The sequence below is a fragment of the Meles meles genome, chromosome 10 (genome assembly GCF_922984935.1).
Source record: "Meles meles chromosome 10, mMelMel3.1 paternal haplotype, whole genome shotgun sequence".
Taxonomy (NCBI): Eukaryota; Metazoa; Chordata; class Mammalia; order Carnivora; family Mustelidae; genus Meles; species Meles meles.
In genome coordinates, this window is record NC_060075.1 from 54488174 (window position 1) to 54510314 (window position 22141).

Genomic DNA, 22141 nt, shown 5'->3' on the forward strand with positions numbered 1-22141 from the left:
GTTCCACTTGATATGAGCTCTAGGAAAGACACACTCAACCTCAAGGCCCAGAAAACACATCCCATGGTGTGGGGGGATTCACTTCAGAGGGGCACAAGACAACTTCCGGCTGTGCCGGAAATATTCTGCACCGTGATTGTGGTGATGTTTTCACAAACTGTAACCTGAGATGCGCGCGTCTTCTTACAGGAAAGTGTACCTGAGCAACGCTGATTTACAATCGGAGTTAAACATAACTGGTTCAGACACAGCACAGCTTCTCCAACGGGCTGTTAATAAGTGTGTCTGTTGGTGAGATATTTTTGGAAAGCAGGGCATCGGTAGATTTTTAATCTTTCACCAGGCAGTTCTAGAGGTAGGAATCTGTTCTGGGTAATAATCTGAAAAAAGTAACTCTTCAGGTGAAGAGATGTTTATAGCCTGCTCTTTTATGATCATAAAAAAACCGAAAAGAAAAACACAAACACTTCATGCCAGAAAACAGGGAACAGTTTAGAAAATTATGGACAAACCATGAAATAGACTATTTTGAAGCCACATAAAGGAGCATTTCTAAGGAACTTCTGATAAGACGTTAAACTACTTATATCAAAATATTAAACCAGAAATAAATAAAAATCTTACCTAACCTCGTATCTTAACTCCATAAAATCTACATTGCAAAGAGATCAGAAAAAAATACAACAATCATCATTTCTGGGTGGTAAAGCTATCACCTTTTCTTTATTCTTTTCTATATTTTTTAAATATTCCATAATTGCTAAAAACTTTAATAATATTATGTATAATATAACACAGAGCTGGTATTAAGTGTTCAAATGTACCCTGTAAATTTTAAGTAATGATTTTAAGTTCTAGCTTCATATTTCAAAAGAGTTCATTCATCATGATCAAAGTTCTTGCTATCAGGAAATCCCAAAGATATAATAAGAGGTTCTCCATAGGAATTCTCGAGGAAAAACAAATCATTTAACAGTGCAAACCAGCAACGTTAGGTGGCATGAGTGTTCCAGATGCTAAACCACCCAGCTTAACACTTGCCTGAAAAGAGCTTTGAGATTTTCCGGTAATTCAGTTCGACCAGCATATCCTGGGTTCATAGTAATAAATATTCCAACGGATGGCTTCAGTGTGATGGCTTCCCCAAGAAATACAAATCTACCGTAAGAAGAATGTTGATGGAATTAAATGAGCTCCTTGAATGTGACTACACATTGACAAATGCAGACCACGGCAAAATGCAAATTATTATTAGGGAGCTGTTGATTCCCGGGGATTTTCTTTGAAACTCCTGCGCATACATATTCCGAAGATGTTTTGAAGCATGTTTATTAAAAATGCACTCCCTTCCCCACCAAGAGTTACAAATATGGCAAGAACTCTTTTCTATTTTAGCACAACCATATACGCTGGAATGGAAAAAGGAGGACTTTACTATTTTGACAGTTATTGAAAGGTGATGTCATTTCTGCCTTCATTGTGGGCTGCGATCCCTTGAATGGGATACTGCAAAGACAGAAAATACCCATGGTGAGAGGTGAGAGTGGCTTCTTTGTTCCGTCTGCTCACCCTCCCCCTCACTCCCTCCCACTTTTCCTCCCGTTTATTCAGCAAGTCCCTGCTGACTACCAGCCTGTGAGTGTTCAGAGACCAGCTCTATCACTTTAGACACCTGCTAATTCCCTCATAAGAAGGAAAGAGGGTGGGGGTGGATAAGAATATTACCCACCTTGTTAAATTAAATGAGGATTAAAAGAATTTATGCAGGGCACCTGGGTGGCTCAGAGGCTCAGAAAGCCTCTGCCTTCCTCTCAGGTAATAATCTCAGGTCATAATCCCTGGGATTCAGGCCTGTATCACGCTCTCTGTTCAGCAGGGAGCCTGCTTCCCCCTCTCTCTGCCTGCCTCTCTGCCTACTTGTGCCCGCGCTCTCTCTCTCTCTCTCTGTCAAATAAATAAATAAATAACTTTATAAAAGAGTTTATGCATATAAACGGCTAAGAGGACAACGCCTAGAATATGGTAAATACTCAAGAGTTGTTAGCTATTACTATTACTATTCTCATCACTTAAACGCACTGGGGAAGCAGGGAAAGATTTGTAGGGAGATCTGCAAGGGCCCAGTTAGACTGCCAATGGCCCGGGCAATGGACTGGGCAATGGATGGAGGAGCCAAAGTGAAGGACAAATAGAAGGAAACTTTCAATTGAGGGTTAAGACAAAGTATAAGATTTTTCTCTTATAAGAGAGAGAGAGAAGGGCTGAAGAGAAGGGCCAAAGTGGTCAAGGAGCTGGGCTGATGTCACAGCGTAGAGAGCAAAAAGAGACAAGCACAATTTTTAGGACAAAGAGCTTCTTAGATACTAGACAATTAAGGGAAGATGGATTTTGTGTAGCCAAGGTAGGAATGGAGAGACCTTCATTCTCAGCCGCTCTGGCCAGGGAAGGCAGACAGGCCTGGCAGAGCTGCTCAGAGAGAGGAAACTAGTCTAACAGGGTCCCTGACTGCTCTCCAGTGAGACACAGCAGGAACAGCCACAGTCAAGAGTATGGACCTTGAGGGGGCAGAGCCAGCAAGATGCCTGTGGGCTTCACTGAGGCACGGCCTCACTGCTTCAGTCCTCGGATATAAAGAGCATGTGATGAAATGCATGAAACCACGAAGAAGCCTGGTCCTCTGTCCATGGGCTAGCATGCGATCAACAGATACGACTCATACACACAGATATGGACAGAGAGCAAATGACTCATAATTGGGGTTGGGAATGTCCAGAAACCCTTGTATGGATCAGCTACATAAGTCTCCACTAGAAAGGGCAGTCTCAAATGACATCTGGGTTACATTAAATTATAAGATTTTGACTAAAAACTAAAAATATGCAGGCAGGGGCAGTCAAAGAGGAAAGAATCTACCTTCTCTCACATGGCCTTAGAGTGGGGGCAGGTAAGAGAGCAGACACGTGGTCACAGGCAACTGGTATCCCAGAGCCATGTCACAGAAGGACTGAGAGTTTTCTACGAGGAGGAAATATCCAGACGTGATCAACAAAACCTGGAAACCTCTGTAACAGAGTCACAGTTTCAAGGGACTAGCTAAGCCATCCCTCACTGGGAGACTGAAGTGTTCCTGTGGACAAGGCAGCTAGCTTAGCAAAATACCCTAAGAAAAGGGGGGGTAAGCGGGTAGGCCAGAAAAATGAGATTGCCTCATATACAAAAAATGTTACAAGGAAAACCACAATTGAGTGCTATAATACTCATTTTTTTAAGATTAATTTTTTTTTTTTTTTAAACAGAGGTGGAGCCAGTGCAGGGAGGAAGAGAGGGGGAGGGAGAGGGACAAACAATGCCCTGCTGAGCACAGAGCCTGACACAGAGCTCAACCTCAGGACCCTGAGATCATGACCTGAGCCAAACCAAGAGACAGCTGTTTAACCAACAGAGCCACCCAGGTGCCCCTAAAATACTTCTCAAATTAAGCCATCAGACCCCAAGTGCCAGTCATGCTTTATCTTTTAGAGAATGGCATCACGTTAGAAGTTCTTAGGCTCTGGAGATATTTGGGAAGTTTCTGAAGTAACGGAGGAACCAGCAGATGCGTGAGTGGAATGGCCAGGGCAGGAACAATGAGCACGCAAGGTGCTGCTGGAGAGTCCAGCAGATCTGATTTCGGATCTATTAAATCTAACAGGTCCACACGACATCAGGTAGTCTCGAAATGCCCCTACAGGCAAGGTCTTTGGAGGTCTAGGTATCAGAGAAATGAAGTCTGGGCATCTGGCAGCCAGCAGCAAACAGATGCTTCTCAAAGCCATGTGACGGGGTGAAATCATGAAGGGAACGAGACCCAAAGATTGAGGCCTGTGGCATCCACTATTAATAAGGTTGGGAAATACTACCAAGAAAAAATAAGAGCAAACACTGACACAATGCTTACTAGGTGTCAGACACTTGTCCAAGTGCTCTGTATTTAGCTATCATCGTCACCTGTATGGTAGCCCCTGTTTTCCAGTTTTGAGGAGGAGAAGAAATCAGCCTGGGAGCATTCCTGAGGGTGGGAGAAAAACCAAGAGGATGGTGGTGGCCCGGAACCTATGAGAAGAAGCGTGCCCTGCAGAAGGGAAGGATCTGGTGTGTTCAAAGCCACCAGAAGGTCAAGTCCAATCATGACTGAGAACCGGTAAGTGGATTCAGCACTGCTGAGGGTGTTAGTTTTTTCTGGTGTTAATGTATACACTTTTGTTGTAGTCAACAATTTAAAAAATACTAAAAAATGGGAGGTTATTCAAACTCATCCTTCAAAATAAGCCAGTCTCTCTTCTTTAATGCATTTCCTGAGACAGGGAGAGGCAGCAAGAAAAGGGCAAGATGAGGCTGACTGTCTTCATGTTCCTTTTCCTCTCCGTAACAACAGAAGGAAGCCAGGCACTACTCACCTCTTTCTCCTGTTTCTGATGGCATCGTGTATCAGTTTCACCTGGACGGCCACCACGGATAGGACTTCCACAGAAATTCGATTGAATTCATCAAAGCAGCCCCAGGCCCCGGTCTGCACCAATCCCTTATAGATATTTCCTATGGACTAAATCACAGAGCAAGGCATTAGGAATTTCACAGACGAGGGTTCTGAGCTCTTAGTTTTCATCATTCCAAATCTGGGATAATATTGTTAGAATGTAGCATTTTCTAACTCACTCACTTTGTAGTCCATTTGCTCTGAGCAGTTGAATACATAAACCATCATGCCAAGGGCACGGCCAAGATCTTTGGTGGTTTCTGTTTTCCCTGTACCGGCTGGGCCAGCTGGAGCTCCACTCATGGTTAAATGAAGTGACTGAGTTAAAGTGATGTAACACCTTTAAATCATTGACAGCACAAATATTACAGTCTGACATGAGATTTTTAGAGAACGTGAGGGGCAATCTAACTTTTTCTTTAGTTTAAGAAGTCAGGGTCTAGAGTGTGGTACTAACACACAATACTGATATACAATGATTTGTTCATGGCAATAATAAGAGTCAGAATAAATGTTTTATACAGAATTTTAGGTAGGCTACTTAAAAATAATAAAGCATGTACTGCTTTGTCTCATTTCCTAAGAACTATGCATTGATACAAGTAACACTTGATTTCCAAAGCTACTGAATTTCTGATGCGTCTAGGTAAAGACACTATTAATATGGCAGACAACATCCCCAACCATTGTTTATAAAAGAAAAACAGAAATCTTCAATGTTGAATGAATTAAACATTGACTTCATTAAACTGCTATTTAATGAATACATTAAGAGATATGTAAATACATATACATGCAGAGTATGCAAATATATACATATTTCAATGTATAAAGCAAATATACAAAAGACAATTTGCTACATTAAAATGTATGTCAGGAATTCATTCTGCATGTGTTGCCACATGCATTTAGATTATGAAAATATACCTATTTTTGCAGGAAAGATTCAGAGGTTCTCAGACTGAGGAGAACTATGCAAAGACAGAATTTGGTATGTGTAAAAGAAGAAAAAACGAACACATGGCAAGGATCCACTATGAGGTTTCCATAAATTAATTCTGTCTTAGTTTGGACAGTGGACCTAATAAAAAAACATTTGCATAGATTTCTGAAGACTGGGGACCAGATTCTACTTTGCCAATCATCAGATGTTAATCTTAAATAAGTCTTTCGACATCAACATGCCTCTGATTTCTCCTCTGTAATACGAGGTATATTGTAGGACTCTATTAAGAATGCCCAAGGCAAATGCCTGAAGAAAGTCAGAGTACAATGCAAACAGAAGCAGTTACTTAGGAAAATGTAAAGTGTTTCTAGATTTTACGGCCGGCACGTTTAATTGCATCTTTCAATGCATATGGAAGGGAAAGACCGACCCCTAAACTAGGAATTATAGCATTTTTTTATAGGGCAGACTATCCCCCCATCATCTTTTCTCACAGTTCCAACTTTTGGCTGGACATGTGGACACAGACCTTTCCCACCACCTTCCAGGCAGGAACCGCTCAGCGGCCAAGCTCCAACCAACATACTATGCATTGAAATGCCATGTACAAATCCCACAGCACCCCCTTCTAGATGCTTTACCCTTGTTCCCAGGCTGACACAAAGGTGGAAGTCATATCTGGCATGCCGGCCACGTGCTGGGCTATACGGCGGAACCGCTCGCCTCCAGACTGTGACACAAGGGACACACCAGCACCTGTGTAACGGCAGCCATTCTGTTTTGGGTCTCTGGGTGACGGCTTAGCCTTCCACTCCTAACCTGTCCCCCTGGTGCTCCCGCAGGTAACTCTCTCAGTTACACGCTGCTGACCTGTGTCTTTCAACCTGTCCACACAGGGAAGCAGCCCGCCTACCACACAAAGGGAAGGTCAACACCAAATGAAATGTAACGAGCGTGTCTAAAAGGCATTGCTGTGTTAAGGTAAACAACTGGTAAACAACCCAAAAAAGTGAAATGGAAAAGAAATGCATGCAAAGTGAAGCTCTCCTGCAGTGCCAGTCACTCCAACTAAAGGAATATTCAGCTTCCTTTTAACTTGCAAATAAAGCACATGGTGATTTTTTTTTTTTTTTTTTTTGTATTAGAAAGCCAATAAGCTATTGGTCCCATGTACTGGCACACTTTCAAGTGTCTCCTCCCTTTTCCTCCTACACCCCGGACCTCCCTTCTTCTCAGCTTTACTGATCATGGCGCATCTGCAGCAGACTCACTATTTGCAGTCTGGACGATTCTCATGTGATTTTGTCAAGGTCCAAGTTTTAATTTCTCACACTGAAAAATGTGCATAAATTAACCAATTAAGATAGGGAACACGGAATTTCAGTTAGGGACAAGTTAAAGAGAACTGAATGAGAGAAACAGAATTACAGGGGCGCCTGGGTGGCTCAGTCGGTTAAGCGTCCGACTCTTGGTTTCCACTCAGGTCACGATCCCACAGTCATGGGATGGAGCCTCACATCTCTTTCTGCCCTCTGCAGGGAATACACTAAGGATTCTCTTTCTCCCTCTCCCTGACCCTCCCCTTGTGCTCCCGTTCTCGCACACACACATGCTCTCTCTCAAATCTTAAAAAAAAAAAAAAAAAAGAATTGCAATTTATTGGTGATGAACTCACCAGATTAATACAAGCAAGAATAATCACAAAGGTAGTAGGAGAATTTCACAGACGTCCCAAGATCATCAATACAAGCCAGCTTTACTAACTTATTTAAAACTGTCTACACTTTCATTCCCAGATAAATTGTATGGTACGATGATACCACATAATTGGGAACACTCCTGTGATTTTGAGATGTTTTTTTCTTTCAGGAATGCCAACAAATTAATGCGCTTCCCCTCCACACACAAACACACACCAAGTAACGCAGCAGAGGCTGGAACGCTGATAGGGAATTCCTTACTAATGTGACATATCCTTGCTTCTACAGCATTCCAACCATGTGTATATAGAGTCAAGTGGCAATGAACTTCTAATAATGGTAACCCCCATCCCTTGACATACTTGAACCACACTGGCTCTATATCTACCTCTTGAATTGGCCAAACTCCTCCCCGTTTTAGCAACTCTGCACTTGTCTCTGCCTATCACTTTCTGCCCCAGGATGTCTGCATAGCTCCCTCAGTATCATTTGGGTCCTAACTCGCACAATCTACAGCAGACTCTCCATCCAAGATACTTTGTAACATATTACCCTGTTTTATTTTTGTCATAGAATATACTACTAAAATAACTTTGTTAACTTATTTATTAATCCTCTTTATTCCCAGCCACTCACATGTCACAGTCAACTAGAAAGTGCTTTGCATGAGAACCAGGAACCCTGCCTGTTTAAGTCTGAAGGAGTACTCAGCACCAAGCTTCCTAAGGGTTCGTTAAATCATTTAACGGATCTACATTTCCAGCCTTTTCTTCCTTTCACTGTAGATATCCCTTCAAAAATGAATCTGCACGTAGGCAATTCCTATGTTTACACTTTTGATAAAGGGACGCGGGGGTGGGAGATGGCTACAGACCCTGGTCTGAGGATGTTAGCCATAGATAATCCGAGAGAATGGACGCGGAGATCAAGAGCCCCGTCCTCCACCATATTAATCTGCTCGTGATTTCATGATTTGCATATTGTCCAGTGTCTATACTTCTACTTTTCTCATTTGGTCCTCTTGACCTTATCTCTAACTAAAGTCAACATCTACTACATCTCCTCATTAGTCCACTTACACATAGCTTTCACACCTTCCAAGTTTGTTCAGCATTTTCTCTTACTCCTTTCTGCTGCATGTCACACAGCTTTACCCACACTCGGGGACTTTTCCCACTCACTTTCTCCCATTTGACTCCAACTTGTCACACTTACCTGTCAGTTAGAGGCGTGATCACTAGCCGAGGACCATTTCCTAAATATTCATAGAAGTACTGGAACTGGGCATCACAAATATGAACAAAGCAGTGCTTCTGGACATCCTCCCACTGGTGACGAAGTTGAGACAGCCAAGCAAAGGCTTGGGGACTGACAACCTGAAAACATCACGATGGTTACACACAAGACACTGATAATTTTGAGGCAACAAACTTTATTAATCTAATCAATCCTGCTGCTTCCCATTTCTAAAACTCTCACAAAAGGGCCATCTCTTCTTTGCTCCTGCAAGTTGCAATTGCATAGAGATGGTTCAGTACTTAATCAGAAATACGTGTCATAAAGGTCTCCGTTTTAAGAAGGCTTTTCCTATAAAACAACATCAATTTATTCAGATAAGTTTTTTCCCCCTTTTATGAATCAGTCTAGGGGATCTGATCACTTTTCTAACTTTATACTCATATCACTGAAATCAGATGGAAAAACACACTCCGTAGTCAAACACATAACCTGTAATTTCCATGTGTCAGAAATACAAAGTGTACTTTCAACAAAGTCCATTCTAAAACCAGTTTTACTTTTAGGACAGCGATTTCCCCCTTCATATTTCATTCAATCAAATTATAGGTTGTTTTTTTTTTTTTTAAGATTTTGTTTATTTATTTGACAGACAGAGATCACAAGTAGGCAGAGAGGCAGGCAGAGAGAGAGTAGGGGAAGCAGGCTCCCCGCCGAGCAGAGAGCCCGATATGGGGCTCGATCCCAGGACCCTGGGATCAAGGCCCGGGCCGAAGGCAGAGGCTTTAACCCACTGAGCCACCCAGGCGCCCCTAGGTTTTTTTTTTCATTGCTATTCTTTATCTTACTCAAGCCTATCCATTCTTTTTCCATTTTGAAAGAATTATTCCAGTCTTGTACATTTGTGATCCTATGATTTCTTGGGGACCATTTAAGTTACCAAAGTTATTATCGACTAACATTCTGACATCTACATAAATGTCAACACCGCGCACTTGTGCATATTAAATGATCAGAAATTAGGCCAAGTCTTTACCTCTTTGAGTACAAAGGACATGTTTTAAATCATACCTTACCCTACTTCAAGTAACCACCACTGATAAAACATAATATGTAAGAAGGTACAAGATCATACATATTCAAAGAGTAGTTATCAGTGGTTCATTATCAAAATGAGAATACACAGTAAGTGGCATTTTGCAAGGATGGGTTTAGGATTAGCGATTAAACAACATCATTCACTAAAGGTCCAGAACTTGGATAAAGAATTGCTTTTTCCGTTTATGGCTAGCACTGCTTGCACCTTCTGGAGAGAATGAAAATTCATTTGATTTTAATATATTGAAAAAGAACTAGCAAAACAACAAGAAGCATCTCAAGACACATACAAGCATTTAAATTGAGAAAGGAACGGTCTTGCTTTAGAGCCCCGCCCCCCTGAGATAACAAAAGAGGTGTGGAGAACGGAGCTGATAAGCATGATAACCAACATTGTTCAGGACACAAGCACACTTGTGACGTTTCTAAGTAGGAACGTATTTTAGAAAAAAGCTGAGGAAATTCTCCTTTCTCATTAAACATCGCCAGTATTTAAGAGATACAAAGTCTTGGTAAAGAGATAAGTAGGGTATTAATGCCCTGAAAGGATTAAAATATGACTTCTCCAAATTCTGTCATTTAGCCTTAAAATGAAAAGACAAATGTGGCCAGTATTTCTCTTTCTTCAAAACAAAGGCACACAGAGATGGTAAATGACAATCTTTCTGCTATAGGCTAGGAAGCCACAAGTGATAATCCCAGGGCAAAGGACCAAGAGCATGCAGAAAAGCCTGAAGATGGGGAAATGAACATGGTGACTTCACGAGGCTCTCCTATCCTGTGTTAATAATTTGGATGATATGTATTAGAAGTTTCTGACTTGGAGAAACTTTGTGGGATACCACTTGGGCTAACTCTTATGAATATAATCAGCTAACTGAAATCAAAGTCACTCTTAGTAACCATAATTAACTTCACAGGACTAATTAAAAATATACAACATTTAAAAAAAAAGACTTCCTCAGAAGTACTCTTGATAATAAAAAGCACTTTTAGGAAACAACAAAAAAAGACATAGAATTTCTAAGAAGAACTTGCCTTCTGAGAAATAAGTTTGGCCACCACATCTCGGGCATGGACATCGATGGTACAAATTGTCATGATCTTCTGCCTGTCTCCAGGTAGGAGTTCTCCCAGCAAAAGTGCAATGAGGGTATTCAACTGAGAAATCTGGAAGAAATTGTGTAAAAAGATAAAGATTACAAATATAGAGTCTAACAGACCAGCAGTCTTCTTATTTGTGAAGAGCCTTCTAGCTTACAAAACCATTTCAAATATGTATTTCAGCTAGCCCTCGAACAACCTGGGGGTTGGAAAGAAAGGAAGGGATGTTATTAAATTACTTATTCAGCTTTGTGCAGTGGCAGTATCATAGCCAATGAGGTTTATCCGAGGCACGATTATTTTTTTTTTTTTAAGATTTTATTTATTTATTTGACAGACAGAGATCACAAGTAGGCAGAGAGGCAGGCAGAGAGAGAGAGGAGGAAGCAGGCTGTCCGCAGAGCAGAGAGCCCGATGCGGGGCTCGATCCCAGAACCCTGGGATCACGACCTGAGCCGAAGGCAGAGGCTTTAACCCACTGAGCCACCCAGGCGCCCGATTATTGCTAATTAAATTACTTATTCATTAATTAATTGACAACAAATATTATAACTTCCACCCACATCCCCCTTGAGCTGAGTCTCAGGAAGGCAGGCAAGTGCCTGAGTAATGACACAGCTGGCGGCTGCAGTGAACTGATTCTCCATCCTCATGACAATGAGTCCACAACTTTGCTGGGATGGAAAAAATGATAAATTTTAAAACATCAGATTGAGCTAACCTCCATAAAATTACATTAGGAACTAAGTATCAAGTCGTCTTTTTGTTTGGTTTTTGTTATTTGGTTTTTTTTTTTTTTTGGTTTTTTTTTTTTTAGGATTTACTCATTCATTTGAGAGAGAGAGAGAGAAACCGAGATAGGCAGAGAGAGGGGTGAGAGAATCCTTAAGCAGACCCTTGCTGAGCGTGGAGCCTGATGTGGGGCTCGAGGGGAGCTGAAACCAAGCATTGGATGCTTAATCGACTGAGCCAACCAGGTGCCCCATTATTTAGGGTACTTTTTTGTTTTTGCAGAGCAGATAGGTTAGCACGAAAAATATTTACAATGTATAGCTGAAGACTATTGCACTAATTTTTCTTAGTCATATCCCTATTCTTAGGCCCATTGATTTCTTATATCAGTATTTTTCCAAACGACCAGTCTCTTTTCACAGAATGCAAGGGAACTAAATAGAATAACAGGGAATAGAAAATATTGCATTACAGAAGAATTCGTATTGTTTTGTGAAGTTTTCGGTCTCAGACTGTTCAGTATATATACATACATGTATGGGTAAACTAAATCTGAATCAAAATATTTCTTACTATTAATAGCCAGAAAGCTTTTAAAAATGCTCCCATAGGTGGTTATTTTGTTAGCATGGTTATTTATGGAAAGCATGCCTGCTTTATTCAAGGCTTCTTAGCCACCCCATGCCCTCCCCCTCCCACCCCCTGCAATTCTGCCATTTCAGGGTAACACAGAGTAAAACAATACTGCCTTTTCTCTTTTTTTACTCTGCAAAGGACAGTCCTTTGCAAACTGTTAGCTCCTGAGAGAATTGGTAATGAGTGAATATGACACATTAGCAGAGGCTCTCAAACCTTTGTGGCCTATTGTCAAAACCATCCTCCCCATAGCACCATCCCAGAGAATGGCCAGCACTGCAGACTCCCCTGAGCCTGTGGGGCAGGTGACCCGGAGAAGCTGCTGTAACTCCAGTAAGGAGGCAGAAGGCAGGCAGAAAGACAGTAACCATAACACTCATGGCTCACATTACACTAGAATATGGAAAGTGCCAGGCACTAACCAGGTTGTCTGTATCATTCCATTCAATGTGCACGAACCCAATCACTATCCTAACTTTGCAGATGAGGAAACTGAGTCACAAGCGTATTAGCAGGAAAGGGGCCATTCAAAGGCAGACAGTCTGCCTTCCAAGCGTGAGCTTTTACTGGTCCCATCACCTTTGAGGTGGAGAAACCCACTGTCCAAGAGGCATTCTGGACAGACTTACACACAATGGAAGGTTAGTTCAGAGGAATGAAAAGCACGGACTTTAGAACTTCAGAATATACAACACCCTTATAAGCATTTATCTGCTTTTAAAACTTTACGTCTATAAAAGTAAGCCACGTGATACAGCAACAGAGGTAATCATGTTTTACATACACCACATTCGGTGCTCCTGAGGTTTTAGGTTCCGTGAAGGCACATCTGTGTCTGTCTAGGACACTACTTCGTCCCCAGAGCCTCCTAAGGAGCTAGCTGTCAAACAGCAGGTTCTCGGTGTTTGCTGCATATATTAATGAATGTACATTATGAGCTTATGCGCATCCAAGTTCAGCACCAAAGTTCATATGCATGTTGGTTAGAAAAGAGGTGTTCTGGCATTGGCTGTTTTCTCACCTGGGTCAAGATACACAGTCTTTCCAGTCTCAAATCTTACACCAGTTCTGGCATTTGCTTAACAAGAGTGGGTTATAGTGACAGTAATATTATCTTACATCTTGTAAGAACATTTATAATTCCAAGTGCTTTCACATGCATTGTCTTGCCTGAGGCTCCTTCACCCTGTGATTTCTCCATTATTGATTCACTTGTCACTGACGTACAGTCAAGAGGAAGAGAATTAAAAATATAACTCATCAACATTATCTGCTCAGCTTCCTATGCTGGGGCTCTGATGTTGTGTCTCAGGATTCCATGTTCCTGGCAATGCTCTCCTATAAGCAATAAAATTCTGTACCCACAACAAGACAGTTATCAAATGTCTACCACTGGGGTAGCAGCGTTAGGCACAATCACCATCTGGTCATACTACCAATGCACACGCGTTCATGGCCTGTGACATACGATACACAGCTGAGCAGCTTTAAAAAACAAATACCCCCTCATGCAATTGGCACTCATTCTTACCCTTGATCAAAGCAGTGTTACATGATGTTCTGAGAGGATCATGGATGTCTGCCTCAAGTCAACAGCCTCACCCCACCTTGAAACCCAAGGGACTGTTTTCCTTGTACACCTTGCCTTTGGCTGGAGTCTGAGCACAGCATAGGTCTTGAGCCGGAAAGAAGCCTACCTTCAAATACAATCCAAACTCCTCTTCGTGAGCACAAAGCCCTCCAAGACCTCCGATGCCTCCTTCCTACCTCCCATCACTCCACCTATACTGGCCTTGATGTTCTTCCGTCATGGCTGTTTCAGGGCCAGAGAAATGGTTTCATCTTCCTGGAAGCATTTCCCCCTCTGTTCTTTACATGGCTGGCTTGCCCTCATCATTCATGTCTTAGTTCAAAATTACCTCCTCAGATCGGCCTTCTCTGGCCAACCCGTTTTGTATTACCCCCCACCCAAATATTCTACGGCCTCCTACTTTATTTTCCTCATGGTACTTCCTAGTAGCCTATCATTCACTTATTTCCTTGTTTATGACTTGTCTCCTCCACCTGACTCTAAGCTCTAAAGGAACAAGGCCCTTACCTGTCTTAGGTATGATCTCATTACACACACATCATAGGAAGGAAGGAAGGAAGGAAGGGCGGGCAGGCAGCAACAAACCACACATCAGTATTTAATTCTCTTAGTCATAGGGTAACGCAAATGTCTGACTGTTTCCAGAGGTTACAGGTCAAAGCAGAATGCAGAATCCTTCCCCTTAAGTAAGAAGAAAGTGCTATGATCACACACAGAAAAAGGGCCTGGCCTCATCAAGGGCTTGGAAAGACATTTTGGAGGAAGGGATATTTATGCTAAGACTTACAAGATAAGTATCATTTAGGTCGTAAAAAAACTCAGAGGCTGGCCCCTTACGGAGGCAGGGTGGAAGCCACCCGAGGCAGCCGGTGCACACAGCCAGGAGACAGCCGGGTGACCCTGTCAGGGAACTGACACGCCTCTCGCTTGGGAGAAGGGTGGGGCCAGGTGGACCACATGCTGGAAGACACTGGAGACTGGAGACCCAAGGGTGCAACCATGTAGGGCTCGGCCAGCTTACTGAGGAGTCTGAACTTTAACGGCAATGAGATGTTGCTGAAGAGTTTTTAAAAAGTGTGATAGTAATTAGATGTGTTTTTAAAAGATTTCTCTGCCTGTGTGATGATGAATTGGACGGGAAACCAGACCAGAGAAGACCTGAGAGCAGAATGCTCTCATCGTCCAGGTAAGAAAGAAGTGTGCCTGGGACCAGGTTATTAACAAAGCGGTGGAGGAAACCATGAGAACAGGTATATTTAGGGTAACTGAAGAGATGTGGTGGCTGACTGGACAGCGGGTAAAAGAGCCGTCAAACAGGCCACTAGGCGAGCAACGAGTGAAGGACATTGGGTGTTTCTTTCTGACCTTGGGAACACTGGAGAAGCAGGTTTGAGAAGAGTGAATACATTTCCCACATTCTAGGTTGGAGGTGCCTGTCAGACGTCCAGTGGAAAAGTCCAATACACGTTCTTCAGGAGAAAGGTCTGAGCTGGAGATCACCATCATAAGCATCTTACAAAAGGAAGGAAAGAGCCATAAAAGCAGACGCGATTAGCAGGGATGTCAGTATGGTGAGAGGACAAAGTCACCGAAGTCAGAGCCATAAGGAACAGACGAGGAGGAGGAAGAGGAGCAGGGAAAGGCAAGTGAAGAGCCCAAGACGCTGATGATAAAGATTTCAAACAGACATGAAATAAGGGAAGACAGTATTAAAGGAGGAGGAAGCATTTCTAACAACAACACAGAGACTCAGTCAAGTGGTGGAACTGGGTCGTGGAGAGGAATGAGAATGAGAAGATAAAAGTCAATTGTCGATATTTAGCTCAAACAGTTTCATTATAATAAAAGTTACAGGGTGAGAGCAGGAAATGGGAGATGTGACATCTGCTGGTTATTTTGTTTGTAAGCAACGAGACACTTGGGAATGTTTAAATGAGCACAGCAAGGAGCGAAAATGAGACTCGGAAGACACAGTAGAATAGGCAGCCAGGGGAATCCTGAGAGTCCCTTTCAGAAGAGACCCGAGCACAGGTGGAGAAAGGGCTCCCAACATCAGAGGCTCTGTTTGTGTTCGAACAAGATGGTAGGTAGTGCAGAGGGCTGAACACTAGCTCATCGTGGCTGAATACTAGCTCATCGTGGCTGAACACTAGCTTGTCGTGGCTGAACACTAGCTCATCGTGGCTGACCTAGTTCTCTCTGATGGCACCAACAGATAATGAGAGCTGCTATTTAATGAACTCTTACTATCTAATAAGCATTGTTTGTGTCCATATGTATGTGCATACATAAAGAATATATGTATGTAAGTCTAAGTTAATCATCACAATAACCCTATGGGGAAGGTACCACCATGATTCCAATTTTTTGTAAGAAAATCTGCTCAAGATCACACAGTTCTAAACAGTGGAACCAGGATTTAGGACCTGATTCTAGGATTTTATTGCATATTTTATAAACACAAAACTTTCCCAAGTAGACAACCTATCATCCACTACCAGGTCATGCTGGCCAGGCAAGAACTGACCTGTAATGATTCCGGCAATGAACGGAAATAACTAGGTATCCACAACCCATGAATTCTCGTTTGGATAAAAAATGGAAACACTTCCCAAAAGAGCCACATGACTCATGACCACCACTGAGGTTTATATGTTAGAGATGTTTAAGACACGTCTTAAACATATAAGAGGTTTAATATGTTAGAGATGTCTAAGGTCCAAAAAGAGGGCCATGTGCTTGGTGGGATGATGGTGAGCTCACCATGAAGTAAGGTATCAGGCACAGGAAGTCACAGACTCAAGGTCAGAAAAAAGGGCTGGTTCTTGATCCACAGTGGTGGCTGATTCTCAGTTCTGTCCTGACTCACCCAGCTCCTGTTGTGAGGCAGCAGGAAGAGACCATATATGTGAACCTAAAGAACTATGCCCCTAAATCCTACAGGCTTCAATAAGACAACACAGAACATCATCATCTTCGCAGAAGTGTGCAATTTCACCAGCATCGGGCAAAGCCTTTCCCAACTAAGGCACACCTGAGCCACAGTGGCCAAGAAGCTGGAAGGGCCCCTCTGTTGAAATGTTAAGATCTGAGCTCACAGACCTAAGCAAGCATTGCAGTGTAACGAGTATAGTGCTTAGGGGTCAGCTACCAGAACCTTCTATCCCTTCCCAACTGGACATAACAAGGAAGTCATGTTCCTTTTGTTTTAGAACAATACCAACAAGGATCTCGAATCCTGAAAACCACCCATGTTTCCGCTTCAGCAGTATCAGGAGGAGCAATGGATTTTCTTTTCAGCTTGAACAAAGCAAAGTGGCAAAGAAACCAGGTCCCACATTCTCTTGACACCATCAGGGCACGTGCTGTGGCCTTCCTTTCCACTGTGGCCTTCCTTTCCGCAGTGTATTTCCTACTTCTCCATTAATTATACTGCTAAACCCAGCACAGTACTGAGCAATGAATGTCAGCGACAGTGTGCCTAATTACCTCACTCTTGACACTAATGGAAAGGATTCCAAAGTTTCACCATTAAGCATGATTTTCTCTGCAGGTTTCTAGTGGATATTCCTCAAGTTATAACATTTCCTTTAAATGCTTGTATTAGAAAAGAAAAAGGGTGTAAAATCAGTATGCTGCCACCTTAAGAATCCCGAAAAAGAGGAGGAAATTGAAGTAAGTAGTCGGAAGTAATCAAGATAAAGCGGAAATCCGTGAAATATCAAACGAGAGAGAGAAATCAGCAAAGTCAAAGATCAGTTCTATGAAAATGTAAGTAAAAAGGATAAACACAGAGAAGGCTGATTTCAAAAAGAGAGAGAGAGAGCGAGCGAGAGAGCAAGAACACAAATCACCCACACTAGGAATGCAAGAGGGACATGGTATGAGACCCTCCAGGTGTGCTAAGGATAATGTTAAGGACCGAAGACCAATTCACGTCAATACATTTGAAAACTTAGATCAAGGCTGAAAGTGAATGTCCAGATGGTCAACATCTGAGGCACTGAAGACTACAAAGTCCCCACTGAAATGACTCCATGTAGCTATGGCAGCATTGAAGCATCCCAAGACATAGGCACTGGGCCAGATGTGGCCAGAGGGCTGTAATGTGCCAGTCCCTGACTTCGATGAAATAGATAAGTACCTTGAAAAACACACATTTTCATGAGTGATGCAAGAAAAAAAAAGAAAAAGAAAAAGCTACAGAATATATATATATATATATATATATATATATATATATATGAAATTGATTTATAATTAACAAAATGATCCAAAAGAAAACTCCAGGCCCAGATGGTATCTCCAGTGATTTCTATCGTAAACTCTTTCACAAAATACATGAGAATACAATATTTTCCAATTCCTTTTAAAGAGCATAATGCTGATGCCCAAACTGGCAGAGATATTATAAGGAAACTACAGATAAAAGTTCCTTGTGAACATATACAGAGAATTCCTGGACAGAATATTTGCAAATGAAACCCAGCAAAAATACATACATACATATATAAATAATACATCATTAACCAAGTGGCATTTATTTCAGGAACGCAAAGTTGGCTTAGCATTCAAAAATTCACCACAGTAACAGAATAAGAGGCAACACATGAATAAACCTAAAAGATTTGAAAAAGTTCAATGTCTCTTCAAGATAAAAACTCTCAGTATATAGCAATGGAAGGGCTCTCCCTCAAATTCAGAAAGGGCATCTCCAAAAATCTGTAGCAACAATCATACTTAATGGTGGAAAATTTAAATTTTTCCTCCCTGAGACTGGAAATAAGCTGGCATGTCTGCTCTAACTACTTCCATTCAACATGGTGCTAGAGGTTCTAGCTGAGTCAGAAATTCAGGAAGAGGGAATAAAGGGCAAAGAAGAATGGGAGACCAGAAGTAAAACTGTCACTATTGACAGATGGACATGTTCATGGACACAGCAAGCCCTATGAAACTATAAAAACACTTACTAAAATTATTAAGCAAAGTTTGGCAAAGTCCTAAGATTAAAAAATCTATTTTATATGCTAGCCACAAGCATAGGGAAACAAATTTTTTAAGCACCAAAATATATTAACTATTTAAAATTATGTCTAACAAGAAATGTGCAAGACCCTGACATTGAAAACAACAGAAAAATATTTTGAGAGAAATTAAACACAACCTATGTCAAGATATACACCATGTTCTTAGATAAGATGCATCATGGTTGAGATATCCACCCTCCCAACATTCCTATTTATATTTGATGTCATCCTATTTAAAATTAATTAGGCTAAAAGATTAGGCTTCTAAAAATAAACAGTATGATAATTTATGTAGATATGAACAAAACCTAAAATGGCCCAAACAACTGTGGAAAAAATTTAAAAATAGAACTAAGTTGGAGGCTATATTTAACCTGATTTCAAAGCTTACTATAAAGCTATCATAATTAATACAGTGTGGATTTTGCATGAAAATACATAAAGAGATGAATACAACAGGAGAGTCTGGCAATAGATCTCTCTCTCTCTATGACTTTGATCAAGGTGCCAAGTAATACAGTGGAAAAGCCAAAGAAAAAAAAATTACATATGAATAACAGATATAAATGAAAAACCCAGAACTATAAGGCTCCTAGAAGAAAATAGGAGAATCTTTTCATGACATTGAGACAGTAAGAATTTCTTATGCCTGACACAATAATTATCAATCATAGAAGAAAAATTTGATGCACTACACATCAAAATGAAAACATTTCACTCACAAAACATACCATTAATAAAATGAGCAGTCTGCTCATTTCCTTCAAAGGAACTGCTACCAAATAAAGAAATCCTCTAACCAACAATAAAAAGACAAACATTCCAATTAAAAACAAACAAAAAAAACTGGGCAGTTTTTTGAACAGATTCTTCACAATAAAAGATACTCAAATGCCAATAAACACGTGAAAAGTTACTCAACATCTCTAGACATTAGAGATAAGCCAATTAAAACCACGATGAGCTACTACTATGTCACACCCGCTAGAATGTCTGCAATTGTACAGACTGATGACACTCAATACTGGCCAGTATATGAAGCAACTAGCACTGTGTCACCTTGTTAACGGGAATGTAACAATGGAGATCTGTCTGGCAGTCTTTTTTAATGGTAAACATATACCTTCCCTATGATTCAGCAATTTTACTTTTAGATATTTTACCCAGGAGAAAGGAAAATCTATGTCTATCAAAAGACTTGGACAAGAATGTTTCAAGCAGCTTTAGAAACAGTAGCCTCAAACTGGAAACCCCAATATCAGTCAACAGAATGGATACACAAAGTGTGCTATGGTTACACAATGGAATGCTAAGCAACAAAAAAGAATGAACTTCTAACACATGCAATAACATGCTTGTTAATAAATGAGAACAGTGTGAGATTTTACTCTCCTTGTATGCTCAAGTCAGCCTGGCTCAGATTAAGGGATCCTGGCAGAAGACACAGAGCCTCTGGGTCACAGATAAAGGACAGGTCATTAGTCACACCAACAGCGCTGAGTAGTGTGTACATATCAGCATTTGCACCTATCCCCAATTCCTGACTTTTAAAGGATAACCCCAAAAGAGCCGCATAATGCTTGTGTGTGTAGTGAGGTGTGTTATAGGACAAGAACCTTGAATTTAGGGAACCCAAATCTCTTCTAAAGCAAAAGCATGTCTGAACTTAGCCCTGGAAGGAGATTTTTTCTTTATTATACTGGGCAGTAAGCCAATCTACCCTATGCCCTGGAGAGAAACGTGAGAGAGACTATCTTCCAAGGATGTTTATATAATAATATATATAATATATTTATATAATTATATAATATGTTTATATAATAAACATCCTTGAAGATAGTCTAGAACAAAGGCATTAAGTTCCTCTGCTCAAAAAATGTACAAAACTTGAGACCCACAGAAGATGGTCACCCAACAGTGTGAAGTGAAAAATTCAGACCAAAAAAGAGGATAAATTCATGAGAGTGGCCAACACAACTGCCTTGATTACCATTTCAATTATTTCTGTGGTTATGGGTCTACTCAAATTTCTACCTCATTTTGAATCTATCTCAGAAATAATGTTCATGGAAAATCATCCATTTATTTTAAATTTGTATGCTAAACATTAAGTCACACATAGTATTACATGATCTTTTTAAAATCTCTTCTCATAGGAAGTTACGGTTCCTTTTGTGATCTTTTTCCTTCTCTCCCCAAACTCAACTTTCTTTTTCTTTCTCTTCTTAACTACAAAAATTTGTTGTTATGGGGACCCCTGGGTGGCTCAGTCAGTCAAGCATCTGCCTTGGGCTCAGGCCATGATCCCTGGATCCTGGGCTCCCTAACTCAGCAAAGAGTCAGCTTCTTCCCCAGCCTCCTGCTCCCCCTGCTTGGGCGCTTTCTCTCTCTCTGACCAATAAATAAAATCTTTTAAAAATTTTTGCCATTATGGTCTGGTTAAGGAAACAGTTCTTGGATTTATGGCACAGACTGGACTCACATGGCATATATGGGCAATACATCTTCTCTTATATTTGTCACTGTGGAGTTCTTGAGGTCCCTCGGGATCTGTTCTGATGCTTTCTCTAGAACAGAAACTGGCAAACCACAGGCCACCAGACAAATCTGGATCCCTACTGGTTTTTATAAATAAAGTTTTATTGGAAGCTTGCCATGGCTATTTATTTAAAAATTGCCTATGGCTTCTTCCCTACTGCAACAGCAGAAATGAGCAGATGTGAAAGAAACTATACAGCCCAAAGAAACTAAAGTATTTTTATCCCATCCTTCAAAGAAAAGTTGCCCAACTAGGAATCTAGGGTCAAGATGTAGTCATAGCAAAAGTCCTCGACAGACATCTCACAATATTTATTCTCAGGACTTTATCCTGGGAGCAAACACACCACTGACAATCTCTTGGGATATACAGAAGGCAGAAGTGGTTCCAACTGTCCGTCTCCTCCACACTTACTCCTTAACGCTGCCATGGACCCACTTATCTTTTAGTTATTGAATCTGAGTTTGTCATTTCCAATTACAAGTTTCAACTTCGTTGGATCAAACAGGCTTCCTGCTACAATAGTCTCTTGTTTCACCTGAGGTTTTCTCCGCTCTCAATAACCAATCTCATCCGCTGTCCACTTCTAGGCATTCCTCAAAATAACTGGTTTAGTGTATCCAGATACGATACATTTTTTCTTTTTCTTTCTTTTTTTTTTTTTTTTTTGCTTGCTGGTTATTCAGTAAAATTCTGGCTGTGTGAAAGTAACCAGACGAAACACAAGATGAAGTCACTCGGGCCTCGTCCTGGGTCAGCAAACCAGAAGTTAATTTCTGGGCTCAGCTTCCCCAGAAAGGCAGGCCTAGGGCAACCAGCCAGCATCTGCCTGCTCCATACAAGAGACCTGCCACAGCTCCAAGATGTCCCTTTGCTCCATGTGAGGAAGGGAAACCTGATTTAACCAATCAGCAGATGCCCAGTATAATTTCCTTGTGCCTGCTCACTCGGACTATAAAAATCCCTTGCTTTATCAGCATTTTGGTGCCTCTTTGTTACACTAGATGATGCCTGAT

General features: G+C 41.2%; 1 protein-coding gene across 1 annotated transcript in view; it reads right to left on the reverse strand.

Annotated features, from left to right (window-relative positions):
• DNAH11 (dynein axonemal heavy chain 11) overlaps positions 1-22141 on the reverse strand; it is a 325583-nt gene that overhangs the window by 189995 nt on the left and 113447 nt on the right. Inside the window, exons 31-35 of the mRNA XM_046021406.1 lie at positions 10535-10666; positions 8378-8538; positions 4700-4856; positions 4437-4582; positions 1042-1158 (exon numbers count right to left, since the gene is read on the reverse strand). Of these exons, the coding sequence (XP_045877362.1) occupies positions 1042-1158; positions 4437-4582; positions 4700-4856; positions 8378-8538; positions 10535-10666 (713 nt within the window). The remainder of the gene's footprint in view (positions 1-1041; positions 1159-4436; positions 4583-4699; positions 4857-8377; positions 8539-10534; positions 10667-22141) is intronic.